Source organism: Nuphar pumila, chromosome 13 (assembly GCF_984573655.1).
Source record: "Nuphar pumila chromosome 13, dmNupPumi1.hap1.1, whole genome shotgun sequence".
Classification (NCBI taxonomy): Eukaryota; Viridiplantae; Streptophyta; class Magnoliopsida; order Nymphaeales; family Nymphaeaceae; genus Nuphar; species Nuphar pumila.
Genome location: NC_143261.1, coordinates 81,775,648 through 81,792,955, shown reverse-complemented (window position 1 = coordinate 81,792,955; position 17,308 = coordinate 81,775,648). Strand labels below are relative to the sequence as shown.

Genomic DNA, 17,308 nt, shown 5'->3' with positions numbered 1-17,308 from the left:
AGTGTTGTCTCTTTCTAGTGAGACCAGCTGAGCAAATAGGCGATGGTTCAGCCATTCAGGACTCCAGGTGACCTTCTTAGGAAATGGCTCCATTTTTTCGGAAAAGGGAAGGGATCTATAGAATGAGGTGGAGAATTGTGTTTCCAGATTATCTAATCATCATATTAGTTGACCGAATATTTCTAAGCCAACTCGATTTGGGAGCCAGTTATTGAGTTGTTTGTCCTTAAAAGCTGTTGTAAGGACCAAAACACCAGCTGCCAATTTCCTACATGCATCACCCATATTTTGATCGTTGCAAGTATTCCAACATCTTGTTTATTTATGGAATACCATTGTACATTTTTGTATTGAATGGTTCCTTTCTTGCTTTTGTGATAATTTTGGACCATAATTCAAAATTTCAATGCACCAAAATTCAGTTTTATGTGTTATGGAAACCTTTTTTCAAGTTGTAGGGATAGGATGCCATGGTGTACTATGCCTTTGATTAAAGATTGGGTTTAGCTTTATTTGGAAGAATTTCTTGTGCACATCTTAGGCTATTTAAGGATATTTCTGGCCCTCTTTTAAAAGCAAGTTGGTTATATCTCTCACATTTGCTTCTTTTGGAAATTTCTTTGAGCGTGTATCTTTCCTTTAGTATACCTGTGTGCACTCATATGCATATAAAGGCATGAATATATGGATTAGGAATAACCAAATAGGTGTGTATCATGGTAGGAGCATACTAGGTGTGGACGGGGTGTCACTGACAGTTTTATCACACATCCGATCCATAGGTGTGTTCGACATGCTCCATTTGCTAGGAGTACATTGTTGGATCATGTTGATGGAAAACATGATTTTTTGAAGCTTGAGTATTTACAAAAAAGTTTGGGACGTTGATTTGGAAGTGCTGAAAAGTCCTATTCATGTGTTGTGATCAGATTATTCAAGAGCCAGTTCCTACAAAACCAAACGTGTAGATCATATCTGTGCTGTCTGATTAAAAAAGGGAAAACTCCTGAAAATGCTCCATCCGGACCTTGTCATACCTTAGCCATCCCCACTTGCACCCTATTTGCATATATATTACATCATGGGGACAAGCAACATACCTACCACACATATCCAAGTGTGTATGTTTATAATAGGTCTATGCACATGTGTGCCCTGTGCTCGTATGTGTGCATATACACAAATAAATTCAAAATGTTTGGGTGTGGCATGACCTTTAAGATGTCCAAACCTTTTCATTGTTATTAGTCAAATTATATTGTTTGTTTTATATATTTGCAAGAAAGGATTAATTACCCCATTTTGAGGGTTTCATTTTCTTTCATGCAGTATTATTTGGTTTTTGATTATCCTTATTGAGAGAACACAATCATTCTTATTGGGAAACCACATTCCCCTGTCTGTCTGGGCTTTCTAAACACAGGTGGATCTCTGTCAGCAGTGTTTTATCTCACCATGTGCTATTGATTATTGATCAATTTTTCGAATTCCTGTGGCACTTCTCTTTTTCTTTCGTCTCCTTATCCCTAGAATGAATCATAAGTTGATAACTTGTTATGTCTCATCATCATCATCATCATCATTACACCTTATCCTAACTACATGGGAGTGTCTCTTTGAGCCTTATTTTTCCATTTCTTCCTATCTAGAGCTGTAACTTCAGTCATTTTACAATCCTTCATATCGCCTCTGACTGCCTTCTGCCAAGTCTTCAATTATGTTCCTCTTTCATAATTCCTTCCATTTGTGTCATGTCAACCTTCCTTACTGGTGCCGCAATAGGTCTTTGTGCAATAGCATTCTCAATGTCTTGTTCTCTATGCGATGTTTATGTTACAGGTCTTCTCACTCTAGGTTTGGAATTTTCCGATGTGTTGCATGTGAATGGTTTGGAAGTTTGTTTTCACTTCTCTTTCTGAAGCATGGGTGTTCCTGCAGTTTTGTGTGTGCATGTGTGTAATGAGGATTTTCTTTGGCAATTTCAACATCTTGAGAATTTATTCTTATTCTGCATCATCAGCCTATGTTTGTGCTACTTTAACTAGCTTGATTTATAAAACTGTTGTTTTTCTCATAAGACTAACATGGTGCCCACTAAAGTTTGACCTTCTTTTTATGCATCTGCAGCTGGGTTTTTGCTAGAAAATGGCCTGAAGTACTATGTGGTCCTCAGTTAAGTGCCTTGTGTGGAATTTTGTCACTTTCTGCATGGATAATTGTGGTTTCTCCTGTTATGTTGCTTGTTGCTTGGGGGAGCTGGCTAGTTGCCATTTTGGATCGGGACATAATTGGACTAGCAGTTATCATGGCTGGGACGTCTCTGTTGCTTTCATTGTATGCCATCATGCTTTGGTGGAGAACCCAATGGCAAAGTTCAAGTACGTGTTGATCATTCTGTGTTTTTATCATCCTTGTCTCTCGCATGGATGCATTTGCTTAAGATCTTGGATGATAGGTGTTTTTCAATGAAGAAACTAGCCATTGGGCCTCCGTTTTTTTCTTTTCCTTTCAAGATGGAAGAAATAGAAGAAATGCATTAATTGTTGTGCATATGGCTATTTGTTTTGAAGCTACGCATGCTTGCATGGTCAACAGAGTTTTGGTTCTCATAATTTTTATGGTAATGTGTGTGTGAAGTGAGTGAGTGCATAAATTGTGCATTTAATTGTATATGTTTTTGATTGGTGGCCACATTGTCTGGTTATCTCTAATTGCAAAGTCACAAATTCTCATGCAGGTTATTTCTTTCTGAATAGACCAGATAAATTTCTATTAGCATGTGTTGGTTCACCAGTCTGAAACTCTTTTACCAGTTTTTGGAAAGATTTATTTAATATACATTGTTTTTCTGTTCATTAATTAGAAACTTGGTGTTTTCTATATTATGTATTCTATTTCATGCTTTTGAAAGCATGCGAGTGCCAGCAAATTTTTATCTTTTATTAACACTGATTTTCATTACTTTTTTAAATATCCAAAGTACTAATGTGCGAAAATGTGAATACCTTTTCCGAATTTTTTCCTTGTTTATTTAATTTGGATATAATAGGACAATGATGATAACTGTTACAAATGATGAAAATAACAGTGTGTGTGTGTGTGGTTTGCTTGAAAAAATAAGGTGATGCCGTGATAGTAATGGTGGCAAGAATCATTAATATAAAATAATGATAGTAGTAGCTTCCCATTACATAGTCGCTACAACTCTGGTGGGTAGTGACTTCTTGATGTCTGCTCTTTGCTTATTGCATTTTATTATATTAATACAAATTTTTTTGGGTACCCCCCCCCCCCCCCCAAAAAAAAAAACAAGTATTTAATAATGCGATTGCCATTGTAATTGTTATTACAATCCTTTTTTTATTGTTGTTCTGATTATTGTTTTTGTTATTGTTGCTATTGATTTTCCTGTGTGATTGTTATCATTGGGAACAAATAATGCAGCTAACGTGGGAAAAAAGGCAATGCAAGACAAAAAATTACGAATCTTGAAGTGTATACAAACTCAAATCTTCAGAAAAGGAAGCAATAAATATATTATTGCAGTTGAAGTTTGCAGCGATTTTTTTATGGTTCTAGCGTTTATCTAATTTTTTATAACAATCTTTTTGTATTTGAGCTTTTTGGATATTCTTTAGTATCTTACTAGCTTAGTTTTAAGTTAAATGGTCTATGAGCTTCTTCTTTAGTATCTTACTAGCTTTGTTTTAGGTTAAATTTTTGTATAATTGGTTTTGTCTTCCTTTTTTGTTGTTCTCGTCTTTCTCTTGATAGCATGCTGGCGAGCTGCATGCAGGTTCTGAGCAAAGAGGGTGCCTTCTTGATTATCATTGGGCAGGTTCTTTGAAGGTTGTGGATGGGATTTTGAACGATGGCAAATTGATAAAACCCATAGGATCTGGCAACTGTTATACTGGGGATAATGGGAATACGAAAATTTGGTGAAGTTGGGTTTCCAACATTCATGAATAGAGTTTGGTACTTGAGTTATATGGATAGTAGATCTAAGTTTGTTGGTCAAGTTGGGTTTCCAATCTTCATGAGTAGAGTTTTGATGTATCTTTCAAGACTTCCCATTTGTTGCTTCTTTCTGTTATGATTAGTATGTATTCATGAATTGAGTCTGCCTTTGTCTAAGTTAGCTTTTTCGTTTCATTGGCAGGGGCTGTAGCTATTCTTCTCCTCTTGGCTGTAGCTATTCTTTGTGCATACGAATTTTGTGCTGTATATGTGACAGCAGGTTCTAGTGCCCCCGAGCGATATTCACCTTCTGGCTTCTTTTTTGGCGTGTCAGTGATTGCTCTGGCAATTAACATGCTTTTTATTTGCAGAATGGTCTTTAATGGTAATATAACTATTCTCATAATTTTTTTTTAAATTATATCATGAATAAGTTGATGTATTTCTGTTCTGAGTCCACGACTTCTGAATTATATGTTATTTTGCAGGAAATGGCTTGGATGTGGATGAATATGTGAGGCGATCTTACAAGTTTGCATACTCTGACTGTATTGAAGTAGGGCCTGTAGCTTGCTTGCCGGAACCGCCTAGCCTCAACGAGTTATTTTTGCAGAAAGCTAATAGGCAAGTTTATGCTGTTATTCCTGGAAAGCCTTAAATTATTGTGCAACCTTTGTTTTGTTTTTATTTTTGATGCATTAATGGCAATTCGATCAGCATAGAAGAGAAGGGAGGGTTTAAATAATCCAAAAAGCTTGTTCTGTTGTTCAATGCCATTGGTTCAAGTAGGTTCTGTACCAGAATTTGTATATCTTCTTGCTATTTCTGAACAGTTCAAAATCCTAGTTATTTGTGATTGACATGTTTATCCTTGACTTATGAGGTCCACTTGGTGATCTGATTATGTAAACAAATATTGTATATATTGACAAAGATCTGTCCATTAGGAAATGGCTAAGCGGCAACAAAGTAAAATATAATTGTTTAACTAGTTCCTGAGTATCCTAAAATACGAACTACAGAATGCTTGTTCATAAAATCTGTAGGTTAATAGGTCATTATATTGAGTTTCCACAGAAATCAACATCCAGTTCTTGTTCACTGGAACTTAGTTGTCATCTTGTGATACCAATCAAAATAATCAAGTTCCTTGAATGAACAACTTTATAATCAAAAGTACCAAACACTAATTCGCAAAGAAATGCTACCATGAAGGAAGCTAAAATGTATTAGTTTTATTCCCTAAGGAGACAAATCAAGTTAATTCTATATCCACATATTATATGTATGATGTCGTTTGTGTGCGGAACCTAGAAATGAAAAAAAAAGTGAGGCTGGGCATATTGGGATAGGATCAGCCTACTGAGTTGACCCAGTTGGGGGGGGGGGGAGTGTTCTGGATTGATTTGGATGAAGTCAAACACACTGGATTTTGCAGCTATGAAAACTGAAGCTTATCCACTTTGAAAATTGTGTTGATAACTTTTTCAAATAAACCCAAGAGCCTGAAGTTGCTGTGTTATGGACTGCTTGATTCTTTCTTTAAGTTTATGTCACTCTGACTTGGTTGATGTCACAGGGCTTCTTATCTTGGGTTGCTCTACGTTGGATCACTTGTTGTACTCATCGTGTATTCTATCTTATATGGTTGGACGGCAAAAGAAGCTCGCTGGCTTGGGGCTGTCACTTCTGCTGCTGTTGTTGTTCTGGGTATATTTTACTGCATGGCCTTTATATTTTGGTCTTTGTCCTTTATTCATTCATGAGCTCATGTATAATTCAAATAGTTGACTCTTGCAAAATTGTGTAAAAATTGTAGACTACAACGTCGGTACATGGTTATTTGGATTTGAGCTCCTCAAAAGTCAAGTTGCAGCACTGTTTGTTGCAGGAACATCCAGGGTTTTCCTCATCTGCTTTGGGGTGCATTACTGGTTTGTTATGGCTGTTCATATATAACTAATTTAATTTCAATGCATATGTGCTCTTTCTCATTAGTTGTCATACTGAAAGGTTTTTTAGTTTTAACTTTCCCTGTTTGCTTTTCCTTTTGTTCAGGTATTTAGGACATTGCATTAGCTATGCTGTTGTAGCATCTGTATTGTTAGGTGCGGCTGTTTCTCGTCACTTGTCTGTTATGAACCCATTGGCTGCCAGGAGAGACGCTTTAGAGAGTACTGTAGTTCGTCTTAGAGAGGGTTTCCATAAAAAGGGTTTGAACAGCTCATCTAGCTCTTCTGAAGGTTGTGGATCAAGTGCAAAGCGTAGCAGTAGTGTTGAAGTTGGTCAACTTGGAAATACTGTTGAGTCCATCTGTCGAAGCACTATGAATAGTGCTAGTGATGGTGTTGGTTGGAACACCTCTGCACTTGGCAGTGGTGGTGGTGGAAATTTCCATGAAGGAGTAGGCAGTGATAAAAGTATTGATAGCGGAAGACCAAGTTTGCTCTTACACAGTAGTTCTTGCAGATCTGTTGTTCAGGAATGTGAAATGGGTGCCATTAATAATGATAAGAGTTATAATCAAAATAACTCTTTAATGGGTTGTCCGAGCAGTGGTATAGAAAGTCAAGGATGTGATTCAAGTACATCTGGTACAACTTCTGCCAATCAGCAGGTATTGGATGCAAATTTAGCTCTGTTTTTCCAGGAAAGGTTGAACGATCCCAGGGTTACGTCTATGTTAAAAAAGAAAGCAAGAGAAGGCGACCATGAATTGGCTAATCTACTCCAAGACAAAGGTTTAGATCCAAATTTTGCTGTAATGCTAAAGGAGAAGGGGTTGGATCCAACCATTCTTGCTTTGTTGCAGAGGAGTAGTCTCGATGCAGATAGGGATCATCGGGACAATACAGAGACTGCTGCCGTTGAGTCTAATGCTTTGGATGATGCTATTGCCAATCCAGTTTCATTGTCTGAAGAACTAAGACAGCGGGGTTTAGGAAAATGGCTTGAAATCTCTAGGTTTGTTTTGCGGCAAGTAGCAGGTACACCGCTGCGTGCCTGGGCTGTCTTCAGTTTCATTTTCATCCTAGAAACTGTAATAGTGGCTAAATTTCGGCCAAAAACTATCAAGGTCATAAATGCAACCCATGAACAGGTAAGAGTGATTTTTATGCTTGAGTCTCGCTATTTCCTTGTTGGGAATGTAGTTTGTGTTGGTTCTCATATGAACTGCTGCACTTGCAGTTTGAGTTTGGATTCTCGGTGCTGCTATTGTCACCTGTTGTTTGCTCGGTCTTTGCATTCCTTCGTTCACTTCAAGCTGAGGACATGGCAATGACATCTAGACCTCGAAAGGTACGCAATATGGATTCCTTAGCATTGCTTTGAAGGAGTACCATACTGTTGTTTCTTTGGTGCACTCTGCATTTTACAGAGTGCATATTGTGATTCAGACAATGACATAATTTAACCAAATACATGTGTTGTTGTTGAATAGAGTAGGGATTACTTCAAGAGGTTTTGCTATTGTTCTGGTTACGGTGTTGTTATATTCAAATTTCATCTGAAAACATGTTGGTGCTGTGAAAATATCTCAAGAGAGATATAGTGCTAAATACACACAACCACCACAAAGTTAGAGGTGCACAAAGGCACAAGAACACTTAGAACAATGTACACAAAGGTACAAAAAGAGAACCTAAATGCAAAATATAAAGAATTTTATTGAACAAGTTGGAGGATGATGCTCCCCACTATTGAATGAAAATACAATAGGGGTTCAACCCCTTTTATAGAAGAGAGGAAGCCTTGGAGGGGCTCCCACTAGTCATTGGAGCCCCTCCAACGGTTAGAAATCTAACTGTTGGAGGGGTCCAACGACTAGTGTTGGACCCCCCTCCAAGGTTGACTAAGTCAACTTTAATAAAAAAAAGAAAAGGGAAAAAAGAAAAAAAGGAAAAGAAGAAAATAAAAAATAAATAAATAACAAACATATTTACAAGTGTAAATATGCGTAAAATAGAACAAAAGATAGAAATACCCCTGGGGTTACATGAAGGGAAAATATATATTTTTATATATATAACAATAGATACATATACATATATGTATGATACATATATGTATATGTATCTTTCGTCATATACATATAAAAGTATATGTACATAGGAGATACAATTTCACACCCTCCCTCAAACTTAGGGCAAAATTATCAAGAGTTTGCCAAGAAGAAAATTGAATCCGGGAGAGCATAGAGCCTTGGTGAAGAAATCTGCCAACTGATATTCTGAAGTCACGTATGGAAGATCTATAATTCTTTGCAAGTATGCTTCTCTAACGTTGTGGCAGTCCATCTCAATATTCTTTGTGCGTTCATGAAATGTGTGATTTTTGGCAATGTAGATTGCACTCTTATTATCACAGCACAACTTAGTGGGTCCGTGAACCTGAATCCCCATATCCTGTAACAATTGATGAATCCACACAATTTTCATAGTCGTAGAAGCCATGACTCGATATTATGCTTCTGTGGATGACAGAGATACCTTTTGTTGTTTCTTGCATCTCCATGAGATTAGGGATTCACTTAAAAAAATACAAAAGCATGTAGTGGAGTAACTGTTATTTGGGTCACCTCCCCAATCAGAGTCAGTATATGCAATCAAATTTAATTCAAAGGATGAAGAAATAAAAACTCCTTTGTTGATAGTTCCCCTTATGTAGCTGACAACTCAGAGAACAACGCCCATATGAACGGATGTAGGAGCATGCTGGAACTAGCTTGCAGTGTGCACAACGTGTGAGATGTCTGACCTTGTGATGCTAAGATACATTAGAGACCCCACAAGTTGTCGGTAGGGGGTAGGATCCTTCAACAGAATCCCATCATCGATTTTCATCTTTGATCCCACAATTTCAGGAGTTTCACAAATTTTTTCATCAGTAATACCCGATCTGTCAAGAATCTCACATGCAAGTTTGGTTTGAGACAAAAAATAACCTCTATGAGAATATGTTACCTCAATACCAAGAAAATAAGTTAGATACCCCAAATCTGACATTTCAAACTTTTCTTTCAAAGTGTTTTTAATATCTTTGATACCCTTTATGTCACTACCTGTTATCAACATATCATCAACATAAAGCAGTAAAATCACAATACCTGCATTAGACCTTTTGACAAACAGAGCAGTGTCAGTGTAGCATGAAACAAAACCATTTTGAACCATTACTTCATTAAATCGATCATACCAAGCCTTAGGAGCTTGTTTTAAACCATAAAGAGCTTTTTGCAAACGTAGGACTTTTCCCTTTGGAACATCCAAGCTGGGAGGAACATCCATATATACTTCTTCATTAAGGTCTCCGTTTAAAAAGGCATTTTGACATCCATTTGATAAATGTTTCAGTTTTTAATAAAGGCAATGGTGATCAAACACCTATCAGTGACCATTCATGCAACAAGAGCAAAGGTTTCTTCGTAATCAATGCCATATTCTTGAATATATCCCTTAGCGACAAGGCAAACTTTATATCTCTCAAGAGTGCCATCACTCTTGGTTTTGACTTTATAAACCATCTACATCCTATTGATTTCTTTCCTTTTGGGAGATCTTGAAAAACCCAAGTTTTAGCTTTGTTGAGGGCTCTAAACTCGTTATCCATGGCGTCCCTCCACTCTATTCTTTCCTTGGCTTCTCCAAAATTTCTAGGTTCTTGGTAGGAGTGAATAGCACTAAGACGTGCCCTATGCTTTGGAGAAAAGGACTCATAGGATATAAATCTAGAAGGATTTTTCCTAGATCTTTCGGGTCTTCGAGATTGGTTAGAAGATTCACTAGGATCACTATATTTTTCTATTGCACTTCTAAAAGTACTTTTATCTCTATGTGTATAGTGAATGGTTCAACTATCATTTCTTCTTCATGTTGGATGGGTTGTGGAGTACTTTCACTTCTACCCACATCCTTATTTACTTCATCATCACTAAAAAAATCTTCATTTCTAGATAATAGTTCAAACAAAAAAGAGTAATCGACATTATCTTTATGAGCTTTGTGTTCTTCAAAACCACTTATGTTCTCTAAAAAGGTCACGTTTCTTGAAACATATAGTTTGCCTTTTTTATTATCATAACATCTAAAACCTTTTTGTGTTTCCGAATAACTCAAAAATGCACAAGGAATAGCTTTAGGAGACAATTTATCATTTTTGTCGGTGAGGACAAAACACTTACAACCAAAAATTCTTAGTCTATTATAGGCGGGTTCCTTTTTATATAAGATTTCAAAAGAGGTTATTTGGTTCAAATTTTTGGATGAAAGTTGATTTATGAGGTAAACTGATGCAAGAGCCGCTTCGGCCCAAAATATTTTTGGAATTTTTTGAGAAATGAGTAATGTTCTTGTAGTTTCTATTATATGTCTATGTTTTCGTTCGGCTAATCCATTTTGTTGAGATGTTTTGGGACAAGACCTTTGATGAATAATTTCATTATTTTCAATATAACTTTTGAATTCATTTGAAAGATATTCTTTCCCGGAATCGGTTCTAAAAATTTGTAATTTAACTATTAAATTGGTTTTGTATCATCATATGGAAAACCTTAAAGGTAGAGAACACCTCATGTTTATGCTTGACGAAGTAGATCTAACTATATCTTGAAAAATCATCAACATAAATAACATAATATAAAAACCCTCCCTTAGACACAACGGGTGCCGGCCCACATACATCCGAATGCACAATTTCAAAAGGCTTAGTTGAAAACATAGTTCTTTGTCCAAAATGTAAGCTTCTTATTTTACCAAGAATACAGTCATTACAATTGAAGTTGTCTTTACATAAAGTTTTGGTAAAATGTAAATAAGAAAGCTTGAGAATATTTAGGTGCCCAAGGCGTTTATGCCAAACATTTATATCCTTATGTTGGGCAATATTACAAAAAGATTGTTTTGGAAGTTAAAGAAATTCCATAAAGTATAGATCTCCCTTCTTAGAGCCTTCCCCAATCAACTTCTCGGACCAGTGATCCTGTATCCAACATTTATTTGATGAGAATTTGATATCACACACATGATTCGATAGTTGAGAGACGGAAAGCAAATTTAAATTTAATTTTGGGATAAATCTAACTTTAGGAACAAAAAAACCTTGACTTTCAAAATCTCTAATTCCCTTTATTTTAAGAGAAGCCCCATCCACCGTAGAAACAAGAGTGTGACAAATTTTTTGAGTATTTAGAAAGTGCAAAAACATTTGGAGTCATATGAAAGGATGCACCCGAGTCTAAGAGCCAAAGAATCTTACCGAGAGGAGAGAAGGTGGGCATGGTGGCTCCGGAAACGGATCCCTTGAGGAGAGGTTGAAGAGCTTCCACTATTTGATTTAGAGATAATGTAGCATTGTTGGAAGTTGATGGTCCTTCCTCCTTGTATTGTTGGAACGTTGTAGACATAGCCACCATCTTTTTTCATTTAGGACATGCCAGTTTAATGTGACCCGGTTCTTTGCAAAAGTGGCATATGATTTTGCTATAATCTCTTCTTCCATATTGTCCACCACTTTCTCTTCCTCCTTGATTTTTGTTGAAGTGAGGGGGTTTATATGCTTTGACATTATTCCCCGGTTTAGAGACGGCATAAGCACCCTCATTTTCATCTTTAGAGGGAACGGCCAACACACTTTGATTAGTTTTATTCATCCCCAATCAAGTTTCTTCTCCACTTAGTTTGATAAGTACATCTTCCAACGGAGGAGAAGAGAAATAAGACAAGAGAGAGGACCTAGTTTGCTCGAAATCGGGTTTAAGCCCGTTTAAAAAGTTGAAGAAGTGATTCTCTTCAAGTTGTTTGGCCCTTAATTCAATAGCCTCTCTATTCCATTTAGGTTCTTGAAGAGCAAGTTCATCCCAAATGGTGGATAGCTCGGCAAAATATTCTCTAACAGACATTTTCCCTTGTTGAAGGGTCAATGCCTTCTTTTGAAGGTAATATTTATGGGACAAATCTCTCGAAGTATACATTCTTTCGAGATATTCCCATACTTGAAAGGCTTTCTTGAACTTCAAAATATTGGCATTTATCTTCGTTTCAACGAAAGAAAAGAACCATGAGAGAATTTTGTAGTTTTTCATCTCCCATTCTTCATGTCTTTTGTTATATTCTTCAAAAGCTTTTTCTCTTTCTTCGCCATCAAGAATCTTTATTTCACCCTTATCAATAATGGTGATCTTAGGTTCGGGTTCGGGAATGGTTCCTTTAACATAATCCCAAAAGACCTTTCCCCTTAATGTGAGCCTCCATATTACCGGCCCAAACATGGTATTTGAAGCCATTTAATTTGAAACCAAGTGAAAAATGAGACTCTTTCTCACCCATTAGAGAAGGAAGAATGGAAAATATATACGTACCACAAGGGATTCTTAAGTCTTTCTTGTCGTAAGAATCTTCCAAAATATTGGTGGAAGAGAAGTCCCTACTTCAATTACCAAGAAGCCAAGGGCACACTTTACAAGGCACTTTGAAAAAGACAAAGAATCACTCAATCTTCAATCTCCAACCTTGCTCTGATACCATGTGAAAATATCTCATGAGAGATATAGTGCTAAATACACACAACCGCCACAAAGGCACAAGAACACCAGAGTTACCGGAAGCGCCTAGGCGCATGGGGAAGCGTGTTTCGGAAGCACGAAATATCGTGCTTCCAAAACGTGCAAGGAAGTACGATTTTTTTGGGAAGCGCACTTCCCAAAAACGGGAAGCGCACTTCCCCCACACTTTCCCATTTTTTTCATTTTTTTTATTTTTTTCGCTTCCTTCTCGCTTTCGGTTCACTTCCTAGGTCGCTTCCGAGATAGTTCATAATTTTCTTCTAAGTCATCCCACGCTTCCCGCTTCCTAAATTTTTGAAAGTGCCTCGCTTCCCGCTCACGCTTCCCCGACTCATAACTCTGCTTAGAACAATGTACACAAAGGTAAAAAAGAGAACCCAAATGCAAAATATAAAGAATTTTATTGAACAAGTTGGAGGACAATGCTCCCCACTATTGAATGAAAATACAATAGGGGTTCAACCCCTTTTATAGAAGAGAGGAAGCCTTGTAGGGGCTCCCCCTAGTCGTTGGAGCCCCTCCAACGGTTAGAAATCTAACCGTTGGAGGGGTCCAACGACTATTGTTGGACCCCCTTCCAAGGTTGACTAAGCCAACTTTAATAAAAAAGATAAAGACAAGAGAGAAAAGAAAAAAAGGAAAAGAAGAAAATAAAAAGAAATAAATTACAAACATATTTACAAGTGTAAATATGCGTAAAATAGAACAAAAGACAGAAATACCCCTGAGGGTTACATGAAGGGAAAATATATATACATATATATAACAATAGATACATATACATATATGTATGATACATATATGTATATGTATCTTTCATCATATACATATAAAAATATATGTACATAGGAGATACAATTTAACATGTGCATCCTTTTCATTTTTGAGAAATTCACAAACTTTTTTGTGGGGGCAATGACATAATTTCATGTCTTATATATGTGGATTTATACTGAGAGACCCTAAGTTGTTCCAATAGATGCATGCCTTATACTTGTGCTTATGTTTGCTGCAAACATTCATTAAGATGTGTGAAACCGCTATCTGTTTAGTACAAATTGCAAAACGATCCAAAGTCATAATTTTGTGTTGAGAAGTCACCCATCTATAAGCATTAAGTTTATGTCCTAGTGGCTGTAATTTTCTCTAAATCACACCTTTCTAGAAGATTAGACTGAAAAAGTGGTGTTTTTTCTGCTTTTGACTTTATGCTTGCTACCTATATTTGGATAACAATGATTATAACATGATTAGTAGCTTGAGTGGTATTTGTTACTGAGATTTTGGCAGAGGGATAATGTGATGGTTTCTTAGTATACTTCTTTTCTGTTCTGGAAAAGAATGAATATTTTGCTATGATTACTGTTTGGAGAAGGGAGTCTTCATGAAAATGGCTGTTATTGAATTTCTTTCATTAGTAATAGAATTAGTTTCATGGAAAAGGCTTTCTGTATTCTTGGTTACTTCTTGCTTTTGTTTCCTTCCAAAAAAATGACTTTTCATCAATAAATCCATAAATTATGTGATTATATTTCTCTTAAACTTTGTTACATATTTCATAATATGTTTTTGCTCAGATGCATTTACAGGAAATAGGTGTGTTATGTTTGGTGATTGAGGACCTACCTAGAGCCACTTCATTGAAAGTTGTCCATTGTCCTCAACAATATTGCTTCCACTTTTCATGTTTCATAATTTTTTTGTCTCTGCTGGCTGTGTACCCATTTGTTTATATTGGAAATACAAGTGTGACTATATAGACATGCACAGTGACTGGCACATGCATCTGTATATCTGAATGCACCTTTAAGTGGGCAAGCAGGTACATGCATATACATGCGCACGCCCACATGCATTTGTACCACCATCATATGGAAAGCCACTTGTATTTGGTAGCATTTAATTTCACCTTTTGTGTAGCAAAGTAGGTCACTTTGTTTTATTATCTTGCGAAATATCATCATTACTTCCTGAACTGGTTTTGATACTGTTACCTGTCAGGTCTGTTTCTGACAGTACGTCTTCCAGCTGTCTACTAGTTCTGATTATGTTGTTAATACAGTCCATTAGAATTCTGCCTTCCAATACAGTCCAGATCATTCCAAGTGTTGATGCATGCTTATACGAAATGTACTCGACTTTTATCTGTGCAACTGTGCATTCATATTAGTTCAAGCTGTAGGAACAATTAAGTAGAGGATACTCTGAGTGCTGTATTATTGCCAGCTTACTATAGTGTTTTCCCTTTTTGTTTTTTTCTGATTTACTTTTCTTTTTGATTGGTATTTCTTGACATTTTCTTGTGTTTATTTTCAGTATGGCTTCATTGCGTGGCTATTGAGTACCTGCATTGGTTTGCTGCTTTCCTTCTTAAGGTATGTTTATCGGATGTATGTCTAAATGCTATTATTTGGCTTTAATCTTCAGTGCTGCTCCTTTTATGAGTATGCAGCCAATGTAAATTTGGTGGGGTTGCCATCTTCATTCTTGGGTCTTGTTGCAATGGGCCATTCATATTTGGTACTGTTTGACAGCAAACTATTATTATCTCTTGTTTTGGTAATATTTGTAATGCAACTGTTTGGTAATGCTTGTAATGCAACTGCTATTTGTGGCTCATCTTTAATAGTATCATGTTGCTGTATGCTACATCTTGTGCGTTGTCTGACTATCGGAAATGCTGGCTGATTTCCTGCTTTTTTTTGTTGTGCTTTAAGTGCTTTGCGATAACAAATTTGGATTCATAAATATCTGTCAATGAAGGCATTTTGTTTGATTGATGCTCTGATGGTGATTACCTTACTGATAAGTAATTGGTTCATCTTTGTTTGCACAGAAAAGTCTGTGGAGTTTGAGAAGTGACTTTTTGTGTGTGTAGCATATGATTTATGGAAAATTCCATTTAGGGGCCAACCTTTTGCCCCTAATACCAAAAAATGGGCCTCACATTTCTGAAATTTCAGATATCGACCACTGTTTTCCTGGAAACTGCCAAACAGGGACCTTTATTTATTAGTCCTTTAATCATAACAATAATAGCCTATAATGAAGAGTTCAAAACTTCAAACTGTTCTCCTTTTTCTTTTTAAGTGGTTGAATGGTTTTTTTAAAATTTTAAAGCACAGTACAAAGAAAATAAAAATGATTCACATTTTTCAAGATGACAGATGTTGACCTGAGGTTCCTATATGACTTTTTAGGAAAAGTATCTCCCATATTTGAAATTTCAGAAAAGTGAGGTCCAATGTTGTGAAAAGTGTTGAGGTGTACCGTAGTGCTCCACAAAAACTGAAACAAGGCATAAAGCGTAAGCCTCAATTTTTTTAAAACTTAAAAAAACCTTTAAAAATATCTACAAATACAAATAAATAAAAGAAATGCTTTATTAATGAGGCAACAACCAATAAGAAATAGAAAATATCAAATAAATACCAAAAAATATAAGGTTAACATGCAAATTCATATACTTTTCAATCCTTGCATTTCCAGCACAACTAACATTAAAAAAACTTATAAGTTTTTTAGCACCTGTCCGCAGAGAGAGAGAGAGAGAGAGAGAGAGAGAGAGAGAGAGAGAGAGAGAGAGAGAGAGAGAGAGAGAGAGAGAGAGAGGTCCTTCTTCTTCATAGAGACGAGATGCGGGAGAGAGGAAGAGACAAAAGAGAAGAGAGAGAGACGAGAGAAGAAGAAGAGAGTTGAGATGCAGACAGAGGTGGAGAGTCGAGTGATGAGAGAGAAGAGAAACAATCGAGATACGATAGACAATCAAGAGAAGAGGGAGAGTCGAGAGACGAGAGAGAGACAAAGAAGAGGAGAGTTGAGAGAGAAGAGGGAGGGTCGAGAAAGAGAGGGGCAAGAGCCCGATCCTAATTAGGGTCAGGTTTGAGCCCCAAATAATGGTCAAATGGGGGCTTTGACCCCCATTTCACCTAGGCGCATGCCTCACCCCAAGGTGCACACCTCATAACCCATGAGGAGTGTGTCTTACCCCCCTTGCGCTTTTTGCATGCGCCTCAAGGCACAAAGGGCCTTGCCTTGGGGCAAAGCACATTTTGGAATTAAGGGCAAAATGTTGGCCCTTAAATGAATTTTTCTCTATTATTTACTCCTTTCACATAATGCAATTTTCAGGGATATGTTGGTTGATTATCTTCATTATTTTAGCTGTCATGAATGCTTGAGAAATCAGATTAGGTTTGTTCTAGAGGTATATAATGGGTCAGGTATTGTTTGTGTCTTGATGTAGCTTGAATCTCACATATTCAGACTAGAAATTTGTTGGAAGTCTTTCAACTGGATCCAACCTGATTCTATGTTTCTGCCCTTATTCACATAGGAAGCAAGTTATGTCTGTTTTAAATCTGATTATGACCAGATTGCGGTTTCATGACTGCTTACCAGATTCAACCAGTTAAGTAGTTGGGCTTGATGAGCCTTACCAATTTAAACAAAAGGAATATGTTTAGCCAGTGGAGTCTCCACTTGAGTCAGTACAAAGCACTTTAATTTTATCATAAAAATAAGTCTCAATCATCACACAAAATTTCTTGAAGATATCAAAAAGTTCATTTTTATTCCTCATGAAGTAAACCCATGTATATCTTGTACAGTCATCTATGAAGGTGACAAAATATGAAGAACTGTCTTTAGACAAATTGAGTGAAGAACCCCATACGTTTGAATGTAGAAGCTGAAAACTTGGTTGTCAAAAGTGGCGCCGAGGCAGCCTAGGCACAACCCTATTGCCTGGGGGGATAGGGTTTCTGCTGTAGGGCTCTATTTCAGAGT

General features: G+C 36.7%; 1 protein-coding gene across 4 annotated transcripts in view; it reads left to right on the top strand.

Annotated features, from left to right (window-relative positions):
* LOC149818883 (calpain-type cysteine protease DEK1-like) overlaps window positions 1–17,308 on the top strand; it is an 83,419-nt gene that overhangs the window by 13,435 nt on the left and 52,676 nt on the right. For all 4 annotated transcript variants that reach the window (XM_089985753.1, XM_089985751.1, XM_089985750.1 and 1 more), the window contains exons 2-9: window positions 2,128–2,378; window positions 4,163–4,345; window positions 4,449–4,584; window positions 5,540–5,670; window positions 5,780–5,894; window positions 6,019–7,060; window positions 7,150–7,260; window positions 14,837–14,895. In XM_089985753.1, the coding sequence (XP_089841879.1) occupies window positions 2,128–2,378; window positions 4,163–4,345; window positions 4,449–4,584; window positions 5,540–5,670; window positions 5,780–5,894; window positions 6,019–7,060; window positions 7,150–7,260; window positions 14,837–14,895 (2,028 nt within the window). The remainder of the gene's footprint in view (window positions 1–2,127; window positions 2,379–4,162; window positions 4,346–4,448; window positions 4,585–5,539; window positions 5,671–5,779; window positions 5,895–6,018; window positions 7,061–7,149; window positions 7,261–14,836; window positions 14,896–17,308) is intronic.